The 21659-nt window shown below is 38.6% G+C and overlaps 1 protein-coding gene across 1 annotated transcript in view; it reads right to left on the reverse strand.

Moving 5' to 3' along the window:
- SPON1 (spondin 1) overlaps window positions 1-19888 on the reverse strand; it is a 192893-nt gene extending 173005 nt beyond the window's left edge. The window contains exons 1-2 of the mRNA XM_033006905.2: window positions 19489-19888; window positions 12619-12725 (exon numbers count right to left, since the gene is read on the reverse strand). Coding sequence (XP_032862796.1) covers window positions 12619-12725; window positions 19489-19711 — 330 coding nt within the window. The 5' untranslated portion in view covers window positions 19712-19888. The remainder of the gene's footprint in view (window positions 1-12618; window positions 12726-19488) is intronic.
- Between the last annotated feature and the right edge of the window lie 1771 nt (window positions 19889-21659).

The raw sequence follows: 21659 nt of genomic DNA on the forward strand, positions 1-21659 counted from the left end.
ATGAGAATAATTGGAGCCCAGTTCAATCTGTGAAGTAAACAGAAGCAGGATGAAGGCTTTTCAATTTACACCTACAGCCTACAAATTAGTAAGCAGTCTGGTAGGATGAGCTTGCCAGAGATTGCATAATAACCCTACCCACTGTGACAATGCAGGGAGTGAGGAACAAAATGGTAGCTCTATACCAGCAGGGAATTTCCCTTTCTAATTTCTAAGTACTATGAAAATCATTCTCAAGAGCCAAACGTTAGCTTTTGTGCAACTAGATCAGGAATGTCTTTGTTATTCTTTATTTATTTTCATGTGAAAATTAATTTTAATACACTGCTGTTTTAATAATCAAAATTAACCATGCATAAAAAATACAAAATATTGTCCAGCTTGAGAATTTATCTGGTAAAATAAAAGGGTTTTGTATAGAAAGTTCAATGGGTTATCAGTAATAATGGCTTCTTGAAATGTCTTGCCTATATACACATTCATTACATACTCACTTGGCTATATCAATTAAAAACAAAGTAACTAAGCCAAAAAATTTGGCTTTCGCAGTATATGTAGGGTACATTCATATCCTGCCCCTTTTACAGCCATGAGAAAAATGAAGTGGAACACACAATTTTCAGTTTTTCTCACAGCAACAGAAAAGGGAGACAAAACAGAGCAGAAGTGGGAATGGTTGGAGAAAAGTAGTTTTTAAAAAATGCAACCCACTTCTGAAGAATGTAATTACTCACAAGTAACTTTTCTGGCCCCTTTCAATGATTGTTGATATGTACATTTTCACCATGGGTGATTCCCAGCAGTAGGTCCTTCCACAAGCACAATTATTTGGAGTAGGAATCATGAATCAGTACAGGAAACAAAAGTGCATAACTATACTGGTAACTGGTGCATTATTTCTATATATATCCTTGAATTTGTAGCACTTGATTAGCAAGACAAGCTGACATAAGTCAGTCCTATAGGTAAGTAGCTGTCCTGATGCTATCTAGGATGGAAACATCCATACCATGGCTTGAGAAATAACCTGATTCAGAAGTGGTCTACAGTGAGACCATATCTACTTATGGCTGTTCTCCGGTGTGTCTCTGTCTAGATACACACAAATATGAGAGGTTGAGGAGAGGACCTGGCTCAGCCAATGAAGAAGGCAAGAGCTCTCCTTATATTAAGGAAGGTCTCAGAACTAAAGGAGCAAGTCAGGGAAGGGGGAAGGCAGAGATGATGTTATCTCCTCCTTAAGGGGAAAGCCAGAGCTTCTGATTTTGTCTGCTGATCAAGACAACAGGTACCAGAGAAATCATGCATAAAAGCATTACTCTTATACCAGTGATGACCACAGTCAGGAAATCCACACAGATTGAGATGCAGGGGGCAGGCTGGAATCAGTGTGGGTGGTTACCAGAAAGGTCACAGGAGAACAGACAGGACTGAATACAAGTCTCACTAGTGGGCCTGCTCACCAGAGCAGTGTCTCAGGAGGCCTTTGAAAAGTTGTAGTTATGTAGCAGATGAGCACTGAGAACCTCTCTGACAGGGCTTTACATTATTGGAAGAATATATTGTTCAGGTGATCAGTAAGCAGAGGCAGCTAGCAAGTAATTGGAGAAAAACAGGATGTGGGGTGACAGACCAGAAGAAATCCTGATGCCTGAACTTGGTCTGTATGTCTGAAGAGATCCTTCTGTATAAGTACTTTCAGCGAGTGATGTCCTTATAATCCCAGACTTCACAAAGCAGTGATGAACAAGGTCGCTTTACACTGAAGTGATCCAGCATCATGCCAGATGAGAAAAGTTCCTAGAGTTTTGCAAGAGTAGGTATGAGAGGAAAAGTAATACTATATGGCTTTTTGGTCTGGGACTCCAAATAGTCTCAAACAGGTCAGGGAAAGACTTCTTAAAACTACATTCTAGTCTTACCTTGCAGTTTTCAGAGAAAACAGACCAAAGAAAATCAAATATCCTAATCAGAAACACATCTGCAAAGTGTCATGAGTAAAAACTAATGTTGAAGCAAAACATCTGATGTGTTTAGGATGAGAAGGTATATTTTTCAATTGTACGAGTCCTTGCATATCATTCTAAGGACATCATTATGGATTTTCATTCATGACTGCATGAAGTGAAATGATTAAAAACAATGATGAAGGTATATTAGGATAAAGCACCAAAAGGCAAGCATGTTGAATGCACCAGAATCAAAAGATGTGGTCGTTTCCCTGAACAGTTCTTGCATCATTCTGATGTAGAATAAATACACTGTGATCAGATGACTAATTATCCTGGGTTGTTAGGTCATGAGAAAGAGCTATCACAGCAAAGAGAATAATCAATTACAGCTGTTCAGGACAGCAATGGAAGTTGAAACAGTATCCCTTTGCAAACACTGAGAGGTCTCTACCATCATTAGAAAGGGAACACATGTAAAAGAGGAGGGGTCTCAGGGTGGACTGCATCTAGGTCTGAGAGGGGTACACATGCAGTCTAGAGTAATAGAAGATAAATATATTATCACTTTGGTAATGCAAAATTGCCTTCTGAATTCAGAAAGTAGATCTCAAGACAATTGGCATAGCAAGCAGTGCATTTAATCTAGTAGCAATTAAATCAGCAATGAGTTGTGATATGAACTGACTTGTCTCACTTGACTATGAAGCCTTGAGGAAGGATTTTCCCTACAACAGCCATGCATGAACAAGTCAGGTAGGTAAATTTCTGAATTTAAGAGCGCCATTCCGTCTCTAAGTTACCAGAACCTTTCTGAAGACACTGGAGGGAAAAAGGAGGAAAAAAAAAAAGACAACAGTTTAAATATAATTGGGAGACTTTCTACTTGCACATGTGTATCTTCCTCAGAAGTCCAGAGGACCAACAGCAGGATTTTCTTAAAGTAGTAGAGAAGTCCATATAGCCTAGAGAAACTGTCGAGTTGAGCCTCAGCCTTTATCATCACCTTCACCCACCAAATCACTTGAAGGGAAAAGAAAGCACATCATGAGAAAAGACCTTCAAGTACATACATAATTCTGTACTTCTATAGCATAGGCATTGTAGGCTGGCAGCGCCTATTTGGAGAAAAGTGTCAGAATAAGCACATTTCCCCAGAATAACCCTTCTTTTTAAAGCCCCATGTCATTATGGGTGTAGCATGGTTGTCCAGATTCATAGCTATCGTAGTTAGGATTACAGGCAGTGACTGCTGAAGTAGTCCAGTAGGGAATACCTGATAAAAGCTTTGTAACCTGATGTAAAGTGGAAGTGCAAAGAACAGACGCTTGCTCTAAGGTTCTGTTGATTGGAACTGACACACTTAAGGTTTTCTGATGCTGCAGTGGCAAATAACTACATCAAAAGTAAATCTTGGAGCATTAAAGAAAGATAATAGGAACTAATGAGATAAGAGTGCTGATCTTTCTCAGTAGACATAAAAAGAATCTAGAGTAATTGATGAGCGCCTTAGATGAAGCTGGTGAATAATGAGGAGACCAAAAGGGAAATCTATGAAGGAAAGCTTGATGGCAACATTATGAATGAGGAAAAAGATGCTGAACAAATATTTAAATGAACCTGGAGCCCACATGCATCTAGAGCTATAACCCATGACAGCTACCCTATGGTAACTGTAAAGCATCTGGCTGTTGCCAGACGGTTAAACATCTTTCCCAAAATTTCACGTCCCAGCTGAGTCACCATCTGAAGAAATGCTATCTGACACTGGAATAACAATGAGTTAGGTAGATTATCTGATGTCCTGGTTTCGACCAGGACAGAGTTAATTTTTCTTCTTAGTAGATAGAATAGTGCTGTGTTTTGGATTCAGTATGAGAATAATGCTGATAATATACTGATGTTTTCAGCTGTTGCTAAGAGATCAAGGACTCTCCAACTTCGCATGTCTGGCCCATACTCAGATGTGCAAGCTGGGAGGGAGCACAGCCAGAGCACAAGACCCAAAGTGGCCAATTAAATATTCCATATCATGTAATGTCATGCTCAGTATATAAAGGAAGGGGAGCCAGGAAGGAGGGAGCTCTCTCCTGCTTCCAGGATTGCAATTGCAGGATCTTGGTATTGCGGGATCACTAGCTGGGAACAGGCTGCGTATCAGTTGGTGGGTGGCAAGCAATCGTATTGTAAGTTACCCATTTGTATTTTCTATTACTGTTTTGCTTTTTGTTTGTGTTTTTAAAATTATTTTAAAAATTATTTTATTACAACTATTAAACTGTTTTTAATCTCAACCTACAAGTCTCCCTTTACCCCTCCAATTCCCTTCCCCATTCCCTGGGTGGGGGGAGGGTGAGCAAGCAGCTGCATGGTGTTTGGCTGTCAGTTGGGTTTAAACCACAACACCTGGGTTGGAGAAAAAGTATATTTGAAATACATTCCTTTAGAGTTACTGAGATAGATGTGTCCTCTTAAATACTTAATACTTAAAAGGGGAAGAACATACAGCTTCTACTGACTGACAAAAGAAAGTAGTGGGATCTGCACTCCCAGAGCTAGACTTTGGCTCTGATTGAAATAATTGCAAATGCAAAACTGGCCTTGAGTCTAGAAGCAAGACCTGAGCAGAGAATCGTCATAAGGCATCAAATGGTCCCAAGTCCCAAAAGGCAGCTGCCAAGGCTGACATGTCTGAAGAGCAGACTGGAGTCTCCAAGGCAGAAAGGGACAGAGCTTCCAGTGCCATTTCCTGTCTTTACTGCTTCCCACAGAGTGAACCTGACTTGTTTAAGTGTCAGTGCCAAAGTCTAAGAAACAATTCTCTAATAAACCTGTTGGAACCAGAAAGTCTTGCAGTTTGGTGCTAATCTAAGGAACGGAATAAACTAGTAGATATTCTTTAACAGGAGATTTAATTAAGCGGTTCTGATATTTCACCATGACCATAGTCCAGCACTGTACAGATAGACTGCATGCACTGGCAGACTCCAAGATGGGACAGAAGTTAGACTTGAGATAACCTGACTCGGATGACCCTTGGCTGTGAAAAAGATTCTGGAGTTTCAACTAACATATCTCAAGATGCATGCTTCCTGATTTTGGTTTCATGATTTTTAGGGAGATTTTTTAGTTTGCCTTTTTTTTGAAAGCAGAACTTGAAACATCAACAAATTAAATATTTGTTTAAGCATAATCCTTTCCAAAAAAAACATAAGATCTTACTGTAACACAATTGTCATTTGAAGTAATTACCAAGAAAGATAATTTCCCCATGGGGGAGAGGGGGCAGGAAGGCAAAAAGCAAATATAAAAAAGACCAGATTAAACAAAGAAAGAGGACTAAAAACTACACGGCCAGAAGCTAGATGATCTTTTCCATAGCTAAGCAGAGACACGGGAAAAGGGTGAATAAAAACAAACAAACAAACAAAAAGGCAGAAGAAAAAACTAAAGCCAAATAAATAAAATTTAAAATTATTTAACATTTTAAAAGTGATGGTAGTGACATGGCAAGAAAACCCTTACAAAAATCACTCAGTATTTAATATTAGGCTGGCTGAGAGGAAGTCAGGGTTACACAATCAATCTTCCATCAGCGTGAGTATACCCTATCAAAGGGAGGTTGGGGGGAAGATGTGTCTTGCTTTGAGTGCTCAGGGTATGAATATTTAGCACAAAGGTGTCCATAAGGCAAGTTTTTAAGTATTAAATAAATTGTTTTGAACTTGTTCAGATTGATTCAAATATTTGTACACATCTCACTATAGACTGAGTGCAACCATATTGGACCACCTATGTACTAGAGACTGGGTAGCACTGTGTGTGTTTGCATCTGTTCATAACTCCAATGACCAAAATACATTGCTGGAAATACAACTGTATACATGCAATTCTTCAAAACCTTCAGGAGTGGAGACTACACAGTCTACTCTGGGCAATCTCTGCTACTGCCTGACTGTCCTTGTAGAGAAAAAATTCTTCCTTATATCTGGTTTTACCCTGCCTTGTTCCTGCTTGTACCTGTTGACTCTCATCCTCCTGACATCCATAGTGGAAGAGTCTGGGCCATATAAATCTCAGGAGCTTTTGTAGAAAGCCTGTTAGCTCTTCCACTGTTACACAATAAACTAGGAAGCTACATGAAAACCCACAGAGTTGAGGTAAGCAAGTTGTCAACAGAAGAGGCTAGGTTAAGAAAATAAAACCAATTTTTGTTCAGTAGTGAACCAAGTTACATTGTCAGCAAGTACAATTTAATATTTATTTACTCTTTGTAGATGTGTGTTTGCTAGTACTTCAAAGATTCACTGTACTAAAATACATAACAAAGCAGTATTCAGAGATTTCTTATATTTTCTGATTTTGGCTCTGCAATTTTATGCTTTCAATAATTAATTCTAAAAGACACAGCAGTAGTGTATACAATGAATTGAGGGAGTTCCCAAGGTATAACAAACTAACATTTTGTATATGCAAAAAGTGAGAAATGTTACAATGTAAACATTTGTGCCTCATTCATAACACAAGCCCAAACCACAATAAAAAATTAAAATAAAAAAAAAAAAAAAAAAAAAAGGAAGGATGCAAAACCCCCTATATGGTCAGAATCTAGTTTGCTCTTTCTACAGCCTCACCAACAACAAATAATCACTATCACACAGATGTTTCTCTTCTGCAAGTTCCCCTTCTTTTAAATTACTATCTTTTACTGTCTGAAGCAAGACATAACTATCTCCTGAGATAATTTTTAAGCAAAATCTTGCCAAGTATACCGGAGATTTTTGTATTTAATCTCATTCAAAGTGATCATATTTTCCAATCAATGGTATAACTGACTGTGGCAGATACTTTTTTCTTCTTCTTTTTTTTTTTTTTTTTGACTCATATTTAATTCCTGAGTATTACAATATGGAAGTCAGAGTTCTAGAAAAATTTGTGAAAGTTTTCATCAAGCACAACCAATTCCACCCTACAAGAAAGGTGAACTAGAGCTTGGTTTACCTTTTTAGATTTTTTTTTTTTTTTCTGTCTAGAATAACATATGCAACGATTCTTATAGAAAGAAAAATCAGTAATATTCTTGCAAATGCAAAAGACCATAACACTTAAATTTTACAGACTCCGAATTCATCTCTATCTTCTCAGTTTCAAATCATATACCTGGCATATTCTGATTCTTTCATATTTAACATGCTCCTGTAATTATAGTGTTGGATCATTAATTTAATGACTGTGCACAGCTATTTCATATTGATTTTTCACCTGCTGACAGTAGAACTGCTGGTCAATACTTGAGAAAGAATTTTCATTTACGGGTTTGAATGCAACTACATCCCTCCCCGCTTTTTGGAGATACAGCATCTATCTCTGAAACCAACGTAGACAGCTTTCTATTCTTTTCCATTTGATAAATGTAAAGTGGTTATATAATGCTATGACCACATAATCACCTCTTCACATCATATATCACTTATGGATTATATTTCCTACTTGTAATATCTCAGCAGTCCTTCAAGAAAACCCTACACAATTTTTAAAATTTGAAAATTTGATAGAAACATTGTTTTCATTCCTAGTGTGAGGAAGCTTTACTAAGAAACTTAAACTATGACATTTCACTATGAATTGGAAATTCATCCCTCCTGATTTACAAACCATTGGTGATTGAACATTTCACTTCAAACCACAGTAAAAATCCATTACTTCCATATGCTTATAAGCAGTAAGATGACAGACCCCGTTTCAGTGATAAGATGTTGGGAAATGGAATGTAGACAATTCAAACATGAGCAAAACACTGGAAAATTCTGAACATGTGGTAAACAAAAACTACATCATTTCATACATCTCAGAATAAGCCATTTACTAAGTAGTCTGATGTGTTTATATTGGGCTACAAGGCTAAAAAATCCCAAACATACAAGTTGAGTGCAACATCAAGATTACATAAACATAGCTTAACTTTTAATATAAAAAACTTAATAAATAATTGTATATATTCATTTTGTGAAAAACTATAAACAAACTGCTTATAAATACAAGAACTAATAAATCATGAGAAATGGCTAAAAACCTTTTAAGGCTGCTTCTTTCGAAAGGCAGTATATCGACTGCTTAAAACAGATATAAGATTCCTATAAAATGCTGGAACACAGCAATTGAGGAACTGCTTTTCTAAGAGCTTGTAAAACTGCCTTTTAATCTAAAAGCTTTGGTAAGCACATCAGTCAGCTAAACAACATCAAAAGAACTGGTTGGCATGTCTTCAAAATCAAAGGCAATGTTTGGGGCTGTTGTTTCAAGGTAAACCTAGAGAAGAAGGACTTAGAGTATCACTTACCTGACTCAGCTGACTAGTACTGCAATTTTTAAATGTTTTCTTCTTCAGCCCACATCCCTAGCTTTTATAAATGTCATACTATTAACAAAACCTTCACTCTTAATACTGCCACGTCTGCTTATGTTCTTGCACTGGTGGGTCATTAAATTCAATTAAAAAATTAAGGATTTCTTGAATCACTCTAGAGCAAACAAAGTCAAAAGAACACCTCCAGGAATGCTACAACGATGAATGCATTTAAGTATCAAAAAATAGCGAACATAAGAATCTAACAACTGATTATGCCAAAATAATACATAGAAGTAACTAATTTTGAGCCAGTTTATCACTGTGCATGAGAAAAGCCAGTCATATTCACACACAATATTTTGACTGTTTAATTGTCAAGCATGTATTTCTTAAGTCCACAAATAGCACTAATTTTTGTAGGAATGGTGAGCACTTTAAAGGATAGGATTGTAGTTTAGAACTTTCTTGATAAATTGAACAAAGCTCTACACTTAGAAGTAATAAAATGCACAGACAGAAAATGAGGAATATTAATGTAAGCAGCAATACATGCAGAAAAGGATTTCAGACTTTATCATGGATCTTCTGTACAATACTGAGATGCTCATGCAATAAAGGCAAGTTGCATACACTTAGAGGATTCTGCATGAAAACAAGGGTAGCAATTATAATATTCCAAAGGATTACTGTGTGGAAAATCTATGTGATTTTACGCTGAGGGTCCAGATCAACTATTGTGTACAATTCTGGGGAATATAACTAAGACTGAACATTTGACTGCAGAAATGGCAAAATTGACAAAAGATGCCCTAACAATGAAAATATGAAAATTTTAATAAGAAACAGGTAGAGAGTGTGTGGAATTTGAGAGAGAATAAGGGAAACTTCAGAATAACTGTCTCCAAATATCAAGAAAATTCTTCATTAGGGAAGATAATCTGATGAGAGAACAATTTAACCACTATTAGTAAAGATTCAGTTTAGGCATTAGGAAAAGTTTTCCTTAAATTTTCTATAAAATATAATATGCTGAATTGTTTGAACAAGTCACTCAGATTAATTTTTTTGTTGTTGAATATTTCTTCAGAACTGATTCAGAAAACACCTACCAAGAATGTTCTTGGAATATTTATTCTTCCTCAGAGAACAAGGAAGATAAAGCTCAGCACTGTATTTCTATTATTCTACATTATTTACTGGACTAAATCTATTACACTGCATACATATGTTGATTAAAAATGGTCCGTATAGATACAGTTCTATAGTCAACCAGTGCTTGATTGTTGCCCTCGAGTATAATTTGCCTTCAAACAATTTGCAGACTGTTGCTAAACATTACAAAAGAGAAAGATCAGCAGTCTGCAGGACAGCAGTTGGGAATGGCTTGTGTAAAGAGGCTAATGGGACAAGATATCCAAAGCTTTCAGAGTGGTGCACTGTGCCCGAGTCGAACATTTACCACTGGCATAAGTAAGAGCCATATTATTATATCCCCAAACATGTATGACTGAATTTTGGCATCTTTAATTCCCCAACCATATTTAATTTAGCTATTTAACATATGTTTGTGGGACAATGTGATTTGTGTATTTTAAAGCCAAATTGTGCCCTGGGTGTGCTAAAAGTACAAAGAAAAAGAAGTTTGTCTGCATTAAATAAACAAACAACAGTAAAATTAGATTTAAAAATCTTTTTCTCAGCAGAAAACAGATTCAGAAAAAAATACCTGTCCAATCAAGTATTTTAACAGCTGCTCTATTTACGGGATCAAGACCCTGCAGCTTAATGATTAATGAAGATTGACGGTACCTGCTGACTTGCAGAGTCAGATAAGAGTAAATGAGCCATGAGGAGGTTATAAAAGACAGAGCAAAGCCCCTGCAGGGCGAGCTCATGGCAGCCACTCAACCTACTGCAGCATGATTGTGACCACAGAAAACAGTGTTTTCCCAGCCTGAGTGTGCCATGTCCATGAGTTAGAGATGTTAGTTCTTATTTAACACTTTGCTACTCTAGCACATGCCCCTCCACAGTACTTTGAGGCATTACACCTGTTGATCAGTTTAACACTCAATAGCAGTGCAAGACAGAAGCCACAGCCCCAATGGGATCTTGACCTGAGTACAGATTACGGATTCAGGTTTTCCGCATGAATGACATTGCAACCCATACTCCATGATTTGAAAGTGCCACTCACGGGCTTGAAAATATGGTGGTTTACAGCCTCTGAGGCATGGGGGAAAGCATACGTCTTTATTTGGTGACCTTTCATTTACTTCTATCCTGGTTATGCTGTAAAGTCTTGCTAATATGAATGCAGCACTTTGTTTCATGCAGTGCATTCATGTGCTTTGTTTTGACTATTATTTGAACAGTATATATGTATCTTCATGCAGGCAGAGGCTTACGGCAGTAACACAGAAATAGTATTTAGTCTCTTGTCACTATTAAGGACTTTTCACTGAGTTGTATTCCACCAGGTAATTCACTGAATAACATTCTCCATCTATGCACACAAAATACATACTTGTGAGTGGCATGCAAGTTATTGTATACACAGTTTTTTCTTACTCTGTACAGCCGATTAGACACCATCAAGATCTTCACTTTATAATAAAAACACAGTGCAAACCCTCAAACTAAACATCATCTTTCCTCCTCTAGTTACTAGCACCTAGCCATGATACAAGAAACATTGGTATTTATTACTGTAAGCATTCACTAGATACTTATTTAAGAATCTTAAATATGTATCAACACAGGCAGAACTGGCAGGCACTGTCTGAATGAAATTCAGTTAATTGTGCTAATGTGGGATGAGCACACTGAGTACTGTTTGTACCACAGAAATACAAATTTAGTTATGCATAAAATTTGAAACTCTCATCTGCCAATTAGAACACTGATTTCAGATTGCAATCCATACAATAAAACTAATTAAACAATCCCCTCCACTAAGATCCACTGGGATTTTTTTTGATCTATGTAGAATTTCCATTTCCATCCCACTCTGCTGACTTCAAAATTCCTTTGTACTTCAGCTGAGCTTAGTGAGTTTCTCACTGCATTATGAATTAGATTTACACCTGGCAAGAAATGCAAAACTCAGGCCAAGTCTTTCCCATTAGCCACAACTATAAAGACATTATCAACTGAAATACAAAAATGAATGGTAACAAGTTTCCTTTAAAATAGATGAAGCACCACCATATCTACTTCTTAACAGTTGCTGGTGCTTCAATGCTAGATTACTCTCAATAAAAACCCCAAACAAAACTGTCCATATTAAATGGATTTCTCCCAAATAATATTAGGAAATTGTTTAATTTTAAGGGAGATGGAGTTATTCTAACATCAAAGAAGTTCGCATTCTAAATTTTCTAGGTGTACAAAAACCAGAAAGATTTGTCATATACAAAAAACCTGGATGTTTCAGGAATAGATGCTAGGATTAAGTTGATTTCTATCTTCTTGTAGATCACCAAAATGAGAACTTCTGAGTATTTCCCTTGAAAACATAAAAGTGCTTCTTTGAGGCAAGTGAAACCTTCTATCATAAATCATTATTAAAATTAGTATCAATATTATTATCCATCCTGTAAAGTATAAACAACATCATTCAACAATATTTCTAAGTTTGGGAAGTCAAATAGCAAATGATACCTCATTTGAGAATCAACAAATCTACATAATTTCTACTTACTTTCATAAATATGATGTGTATTCTCAATTTCCAGAATTCTTTTCATGCAATGTGATCTTGAAATAGCTGGAAATACTATTGTGTGAATCATCGCTCTGGGTTCTGATCCTTTTAATAATGATAAACAACATTTCATCCCACTGAATGTGTTCATTAAGTGAAGTACTACTGAGCATCAATAAAACAGCAGAACCTAATTTATGACTGATAAAACAGTCATTACAGCTGTGGCAAACACTTCTCAGTCATAATCTACATCAGAATGGACAACAGTATCTAGGCACAGAAATACAAAAAGCAAAATGTGAATAAAACAATTTTCATATTCACTTCGGATAACAAATTCAGGTGTCCTAGGCTCCCGTTCTAATAACTGATGCTCATGTTTAACTGTAAGAATGTGAGAAGGCAGGCTAAAAGTCAGAGTACAAACGCTTTGACCTCTTGAAGAGGCTGCATGGAATAAAATATTCTATGTTTTTCTTATGTCAACATCCACAAATATTTATACTACTGAAGCACAGTCTGCATTCTACTGTGCATATAAATTTTCTCTTTCAGCCAAGCCTACAGTAAGGAAGACTCCTAGAAGTACAGGTCAAGGAAAGTTCTCTCACCTGAAAAGTTCCTGCATGGTCTTCTTCTTTGTCACCTTCTTTTCCTTCCTTGAGAGCGATCAATGTGAATCCTCTAAAGTAAGCAGGAGTGGCAGCAGAAAGTGTTACTGTGATATAATGAACAGAGAAATAATGAAAATATAACATTAATTGTGAAATCACAGTTCAACTGGAAAGGTGTGTGCTTTAAGTTGATATTAACAAAAGCTAGAGCCCAAACAACATGGAGCAGAGCCAGCCAGAACACAAAAATGTTCAGTCCAAGTTTCCACATAAACTGAAAAACACTGGCATGATGTGAAATACTTCAGCTATTGTTTTTTTCCACACACATGTTTTTTATTTTTAAGATCACTAATCTGCTCAGATCTACAGAAAAGTTATTTTATTGTTGTTGTCGTTTTGGGAGCAGGGACACGTGTGTTGTTTTTCCTGTTTGGTTGGGGTTTTTGTTTTGTTTTTTAATGTGAGGGAACATTTCCTGAAAATTTGACTTCAGCTTTGGTCCTGCTCTGAGCATAGACAAAGATCTAGGCATCTTAGTACACAGGAAGTTTCTTCATATGTAAAACCAGATGACCATATATGCCTGCTCCAGATCAGCTACTCTCACCCCAATACTCCAGCTGGTGGAGATAGTTGCTCTAAAACTATCCTTCCACTCCTTTAACTTCGGAGCAGAACAGGACAAAGTTAAACTGATGGTTAAAGCTGGCCTCTAAAGATTGTGCTGCCAAGTTCTGATTGTCAAAGCATCCTACACATCAGCCAGACACCTTTCTTCACACATCAGTCCTGACCAGAAAAGCGCCATTGGATCCACCAGCAGAGAACAAATAACATAATGCTGACTAATCTGATTTTATCATGCTCAGCATCAGGATTACATCCCTCATTTTCTACTGCTGCAAGATATCTTTGTGTGATTTTTTTTCTATTTGCCAGCATCAGTACCCAAGCACCACCCAGCAACACACGAGCTACATCAACTGCAGCTCTTTTGAACTCTGTCAAAAAGCTGCAGTGAGACAAAGCTTTGAAGCAGGACTTTTGAGGGAGTTTTAAAATTACTGAACCCTTTTCAACAACTTATAGGAATCTTTTACTGAAGTAGAGATAAATTTTAGGGGAAAAGTCATTTTGAATTAAAAGGAGACAGAAAACTAGATTATTAATACTTTTAAGTAGCTTTTACTTTAAGCATAATGCAGACAGCATTGCTCATAATATGCTATTGTCACACTCTCAAACCCTGACTGGCACAATAAAAACTGAAGACCACCCAGAGTTTTCATGAGCAAACTGCAACTACCAATGCTGCTTCATAGAACAGTATTCACAAGAGACTCCCTCTCACACAAATAGGCTGAAAAGGGTTGAATCACATTACTAAAAATTATAGATTGTCCTTAAAAAAAAAATATATAGATTTCAAAATATGCCCAGAGTCCATTTGGAACGTATGTAGAGCTCTTTGATCTAGAAATTTAGTAGTGAAAAAATATAAAATAGGATTTTTTTTTTAAATTTCTAACATTATGCAGCTGTATTTGGGTCTAAAAGCCATGGCGTTTGTACAAATACATAGCTTTTCTGACTATGTGAATAAATAAGAATTGGAGAGAGGCACAAAAAGTTAAAAATTTAAATAAAAGTGCCATGTTTAGACCTGTGCACCTGCAAACACCTGTACAAATCTAGAGTAGTGATCAGCATAACATCAAGTCCCCCAACTCTCAAGATTTTTAACACACTTTTCATTCCATGGAACCTTATTATGAGGTGAAATCTCATGATTTTTGAGGTGAAAGAGACTGTCACATTTTACATAAAGGAACTAAGTATTAGCATAACAGCATTAAAATTTCTGATTACATTTCTAAGTATTGCTCCAATTCATTAATTCATTATCTGCCCATTAATTAGTATTATTAGTCCAATTTTGCTAACTTTTGCAGCATTATCCAAATGAAAATCCACAACCAGCCTCTCAGTTGCAGTAATTGAGAACAGCACACTGCTGAACACAAGGATGAATGCATTACACTTGCTTGAACAGATTCTTAGAAACTAATTGCCATAAAGGTCTTCTACGTGCAACAAATTTTTCCATATATTATATGTAATTCAGAACTCTGAATCACTATGAGTAAAAGGTTACACCAGAAATACTTCAATACTTATGCAAGCAAACTGAGAATCCAGCTGTGAATTGACTCAACAGCTTTCATCATTTTCCTCAAAAATTTACACATCAAACAGTTTTCAAAATTCTAAACAAACACCTACCTATAAAATAAAGGACATGTGAAATGGTACAAAAGCCATAAAGGGGGAGTTAAAAAAAAAAAAAAAAAAAAAAAAAAGTAATTCCAAAGCCTGACTCATAGTTTTTGAATGCCTGGGGTTAGCAATACTCATGCTGTGGTTGCACAGTCATTTTAGCCCAGAATAAATCCATGCTTCCTCCAACAAGATTGCTCCTGCCCTCCCCCACCCCACACTGCTCCTACAGCAGCCGCATCCAGGCAGCTGTGCTCTCAGCTGAACCAGGGAACGCATCCAGCTGAAAAGTAAAAAAAAAAAAAAAAAAAAAAAACACAACACACACCACCACTAAAAAACCCCAACCAGAGAGTTCAGCTGGGTCCAGTCCCTGAGGAGCTGCTCTGTGCAGCCACAGGAGCACTTCTGCCCGTGGCGGGGACAGCCAGATACAAGCGAGGGGCGCCAGGAGGGCGATGACCCCCGGGAGCAGAGCGAACTCGGGGATTTTAGTGGCCGTTCAACTTCTGCTCGAGGATACCAGGATGAATGCGTGCTTTAGTCACCCCGAGCCAGGCCAGAACCTGAGCTGAAAAGATTTCTGTCAGCTCTCCGAACTAGCCCGTATGCTAAGGTAACACTGCAGTGCACGGCTTTGTTTGAAGCACTCCTAAATACAGAGCCTTGCTATGGCAATAGTTCTGTAGCCACTGGCTCTGGACTGAGTGTTTCAGCATCGCACAGGCAGCAGCGGGAAGCTGTCAGACTACATCTGGTTTTCACAAGAGATAACAGCTCCTCATTGCATAAGAGTTGAGAGTTCTTGGGCTAAATTCTGCCATTTTAAAAAACAGCTGAGTATTGCTCGTACTGTATTCACACTAATTAACATTAATTGAACAATATGAACTTCCTGTAAAGATCAGTTAAATCTCAGTCCAAGACTCAAAGCTAAGGATTTTACTTTAAAGGGAACATTACATATCAACAGTTACTTTTGTCTGCTTCCATCCCCTCTGGCAAATCTTTAGCTACTTTACAAGTTACACTTGGCACACACCTTCAAGGCACTCTTCTTTCAGCAGTGTCCCCAGCTAAAGGGTAGGGTGATCAAAGAAATTGCTCCTTTGGTTTCAGGCAGGAAATCTGACTTTCCACATCCCACACTACAGCACATCCTGTGTTATACATTGCACAAGTACCAACAAATAATACTTTTAATATCTACTTTTATCCATAATTTGTAAAACATGAGAATTGTTAAAATATTTACAGAGTGAGAGATTGTTTGTAAAGCATAGAAAAGAGTGTTTGCACGTTGGATGGAAAGAAATGGAAAAAAAAAAGATTCAACGTTCCTTAGAAAAGAAGTCTCCAAACCAGTACAATGGAGCATGTAACATTAAATGAGTTTTTCCTTGAAAACAGAGAAGGTGAACAGATCTACAAGTAGAAATTCCATTAAAAACGGGAACAGCATCTACATAAAAGGTATATCAAATCTTCATTTTCTTTATCAGAATAATAATCTGATGATATTATAGAGGAAATTATGTCCATTGCATGTTAGCACGTGAAATGGACATACTAATGCCTATTTTTAGAAACAATTTCATTTATATTTTTAAATAGAATGAAACTTACCTCATTTTTCATGGAAATCTCATGCAATCATTAATCTAACTCTAACAGATCAATAAAGCTAAGACTGAGTACTTTCAAGGATCATTACCCCTTAACACCTTCTAAACTTAAGGCTTATTTGTGCCCTTTGAATGCAATGGGAACTTTGACCTTCAGTGGAAGCAAGAGCAGCTACATCAGGGTCTAAATTAACCAGCACATAGGAAAGGACATCAACCCCAGGTTTGTGTGCCCACAAACCTAGTACTAGAGGAAGACCTGCCCACTCCATGCATTTGGCTGCCTGCTCCACAAGGGCAGAGGCAACAATATCACAGCCTGAAAGACCAGGCAGATGAAGAACACTTGCAGGCTATAGTGTCGGAAGTCCCAGGATAAGACCTAAGGAATGTTAGAAATGCCACCTCCCCTGTGGGACACCGTGAAGCCCATAGCCATTGTTGCTTTCCTAGACAAGAGGGAGGAAATAAAGATGGCTCCTCAGCCCTGCTGCTACCTCATTTTTAATTATCTGAGACAGGAGAATGTGTCCTTATTTAGTGATGCCAGTGTTTGCAGACCAGAGGAGATGCATACCTACTCAAATAGGTTATTCAGTGCTCAGGGCCATTTTCTTCTATCACAGCTCCAGAGAAGTGGAAAAACTAGGCTTCCATACATGCAGATCCACCCAGGATTTCCCCTTAGGGCAAAGAGATTCTGGCTGATCTAAAGGTGAGTAATTGCAGGAAAGCCATAAAAATTTTCCCAAAGATAAATGGGAGATGTGAACTGTGGTCTTCTGATTCCCACACTGCAAGAGTGCTGCAGTGTTTCCTCCAGTCATTGCTGACTGAGGGTCTTATATGGGTGTCACATCAACCAATGAACAAGATAGTCATAAACACAAATAGATGCCTCTATACCATCAATTTGGTGGAGTATGGCATTTGTATGTGCAGTTAATTCTTGTGTTATCCACCTTGCATAAATATTAGTTTATTCCAGGAGCCCACTAGGAAACGTGCCAAGGATCCAGACTGCATTAAAACAAGCAGGGTCCATGGAAACGAGCACATTTGGCTCCAACGCAACAGAGGTTGTACAACACTGCAGAAGATTTGCATATCTAGTAATTTACAGATAAAAGGAAAACCCACAGATCTGCCATAATCCCACATTTTTTATCAATAGTTAGATTGTCCACCCTTTGTATAAAACAGTAATAAAGTTCCAGTTGTACTGCAGAAATTCCTTTGAAAATGAGCTCTTTAAACTTTCTGTAATGCTGTTAGTTTTAACTATTTGCCATAGATACTGTGAATGTTATGGTAACATTTACTTGTGTTCTTCCAACCATTCAGAAAGTGTCCTTAAAGGACTATCTAGTTAGGATTGAAGCATTCAGGTGACACAAATTTAAATAGCAGAAACTTGGGCACATATTTTGGTCTACATTTTAACTTGTTAACATTAGTTGTAATTTTCTCACTTCCAAGAAGTTACAATATACTAATGTGATCTTGTCAATTGAGTTCCTAATGCCAAGATGTAATATGTCCAGAAAATTAATTCTGTTAATTTACCTGGGAGTTTCACTCCCCCTACATTTCCATGCAATAAAAATTTATTTCGTAAATAACTGAAAATATCCAATAATGCTTTTACAGAAGTAAATCCAAAACTTTTTAAGAACATTCATATTTGTTGCTGTCAAAGAACTTGACACTTATCTTTACCCTACTTAGTAGATTTATCAAACTGACACACAACATGAAACCTTTCACACTCAAGGTAATAGTCATAATGTCTGGAACAGTTAACCAATTTGTGGGAAATGTGCATTTCCTCACACCACATTAAAATAAATCAATTATTGAGAATAAAAACAACAATCATGCAAAGTTACCAGTTGATGCTCAAAACAGGTTAATCACAGCTGCAGATATATATTTCAACCTTTAAGAGAGCACGATGATTATGCTACATGTACACTTTTTTCTCCCTGTCTATACTAAGATTCCCAGGAAACATTGCTCTTCACACTGAATCTAAGGAAGGTCAGGAGAAACACTTAGGAAACACTCTCAAAATTTGTTGTCCAAAGTGATGCCTATAGAGTACATTAGTTATGGTACCTATAAATGTCCAAATTCTTTCCAAAGTGCTTCTAAAATTCAAAGTTAACAGTATACTCCATGAAGGTTTATTTCCAAAAGACATCAAGTGGTGAGGCAGGAAAAGTGACCAAAAACTGCCTTTGCCTATTAGAAAAATGTGCTGAAATATGCTTTGGAAGTTAATTTCAAGGATTGTATGTGAAATGCTCAGTGAAGAACAAATGCCTCCATCACTTATTTACAGTGGTCATTAGCACTGTCTCTGCCTCTTTCCTGTCTGAACCATCTGTTCATTTCCTCAGAAAAAAGAGGGGGGTGGGATAAACATAAGTGGAAAATGTGGGAAGTTGGCAGCATGCTGCATCACTGTTTGCCCATATGCTAACTCATTATATTAACATTCATATTTCAGGGCATGAACAATTACCTCTGAGTTTCCTCTCCTTCCTGATGAAATGTTAAAGCTTCCCCTAGTCACTGTGCTATATTTAAAGGGATATGAAGATATCCTATAGAAGTAGGTAAACAGCGTAAGAGTGTGTTTTGTATTGCATCAACTTGTGATCTTGTGCTAGCACCAAGACGGTAGAGAGGCTTTATAAAAGAAAGGAAATTCCTCTTAATACTGAGTTGATGTTTGGGAGTAAAGTGATACTGTGAAATCCAACTCCCCCTCACTTGTCATAAAAGCATCCCCAATAAAGTAATGTGTGGGAGTATATTACCCTGTCTTAACCCACACAGTCACACACACACATGCCAAAAGGGATACAGAGATGACAGGCAGACACACGTTATAGTTTCAGAGACACTTGTCCTGATCATTATTCTTAATATGGGATGTAGAGGATGGCCAACTTACCCCGGTAACTATTTCCAGGCTTGTAAAATTCTGGATCGCCCTCCACCCTGAGGCTAAATTCATTGTACCCTTCCCTCCTGGTGCCTTGGGCTCGCAGGATCCGACTGCAATATCCCTCGGATTTCGTGGCTTTCTCCAAGGTTTCGTCAGAAAAACCCTTCGCCACCAAAGGGAAAGTCAACGCCAGAAGCCGGAGAGCTAGCGGCTGCAGATGCGCTCCCATCCTCGGCGCTCCGCACAACTTTTTATCGTCGGGGCGGCGGCGGCTGCTGGGAGCCCGGCGGCGACTGGGAGCCCCGGCGGCCTCGGTCAGCCCCGGCCGGCAGCGGCCCCCAGCATGAGGCTGCCAGGTCGGAGGGGACCGGCTCGGCGGCTGCCGGGGAGAGGGAGGGGAAAAGCAGGGAGGGGGCAGAGAGGGAGGGGAGGGGAGGGGAGAGAGAGAGGGAGGGAGGGAGGGAGGGAAGTCTGATCTTGCCCAGATCCCGAAGTGAAGTGCTGTTTTGTTTCAGAGCGTGTGATTAGCAGCTCGGTGGTGTTTATTTAGCCGAGCCGAATTCACAGGGTTTGGTGAAAGAGCGGAGCAGGGGGGACGCTGCTGTCTCCTAGACATCCAGCGCAGCGGCGAGGAGAGCCGCTGCCGCTCGGACTAAGCCCACAGCCCTGAAATTCATCACCCGCATTCCTGCCAAAGTCTATAGTTACCGTAGGGATAACAAGGCTCAAAGAATTTCCCGACACCCCTCCACCCCCGCATCTTTCCCCAAACCAGCAGACATTGTAAACATTATCAACTAAATCAGTGCAGATGGACCAAGACAGCCTCTTGCTCTCTGCACACTTGACAAGCAAGGAGCATCAGCTGCAGCTTCTCGGGTGTAAGCATCTCGAGTACCACAAAGATGCAAAGAGCTGGATGTGCCAGAAACAAGAGATTCATTTCCACATCAGCCTGTAACTGTGCACATGGGAGATGCAGGCTGGGGAAGGCTACAATGCAAGCACACCACATCCACGCGATGGCTGTGAACACAGTTCACTTAAGTGAAGATGGGAGGTCTGCCCTGACACATGGGAAAACCCAAGCAGATGCAAACAGGAGAAAGCAAGGAGAGAGCAGGTCTCATTTTATCACTTTTCTACAAGGCACAATGATGCACAATATCACTGCATGACTTATCTAAATCCACAGATGAAGCTTACAGCAGTGGGAATAAACGTGAACCTAGACCCTTGGGGTCCCTAACTCCAGTGTTTTGATCCCCAAATGCTGCTCTTCTCTCCCTCCCTCCAGACTGTTTTGTAAGTGGAGGAGGAAGTCAGAAATGTATACCCTCAATCAGGACCTGAATACTTTCAGGGTGCTGGATGTACAAGAGGGCACAAAACCCTTTCTAACCACTTTCTCTGGGACAAGGCAGTAGCAGATTGATGAATAAAACTACATTTAGGCACAGCTTCCAAAGAAGTCTGGGAAAGAGCAAGCAGATTGAAACCCTCCTGGTAACTACCAAGGCATTTACTGCTTGCAGATTTGCAAATATTTGGGTTCCAAACTTACCATTGGAAACTGTTTAGCAACAACCTAGTGTTGTGTGACAGATAAAGGTGCTTCTTCAAGGTCTCTGGGAGGATGCTGAACCTTTTACTTTCTGGAAGGTTACTTGCTACTGTAAGCTTGTTTATATTTTAGTCTCCATGTTACGTATTTATAAAGAATGTAAACTAACACAGCCTCAAAATATATGTTCAGTAAAGACAGTGTTAACAGTTGGATGAGATTTTAGCTTTTATTGCAAACACGGAGTTGTTGACCATGTCCATCCATATGCTTGTGAAGAGGTGACAGGCAAAGCTTTTATAACCGCACTGGATGGCAGCATCCAATTCTTAAGCACGCGCCTACTTAGGCACCTGTGACAGTGGCTCTGGTATCATCTACATTTCTTCTGCCAGACCACTTGGAGAGGCAAGGTTGGCTGTAGAGACTACCACTGCTGAGAAAAAGGTTCACCTATGGGATGATAAATGGTCTTTCCAGCAGAATTTGCTTTTTCTGCTGCTCTCAATCTGCTGAATGAGACAGAAAGAACAATCCTGACTTTCCAGTGTAATCTGTCAGGTCATCTGCCTCAACTGAATCTGCTTCCTTCATTGTTCCCCTCCCATCCAAC

The sequence above is a fragment of the Tyto alba genome, unplaced genomic scaffold (assembly GCF_018691265.1).
Source record: "Tyto alba isolate M040663 unplaced genomic scaffold, T.alba_DEE_v4.0 Super-Scaffold_8, whole genome shotgun sequence".
Taxonomy (NCBI): Eukaryota; Metazoa; Chordata; class Aves; order Strigiformes; family Tytonidae; genus Tyto; species Tyto alba.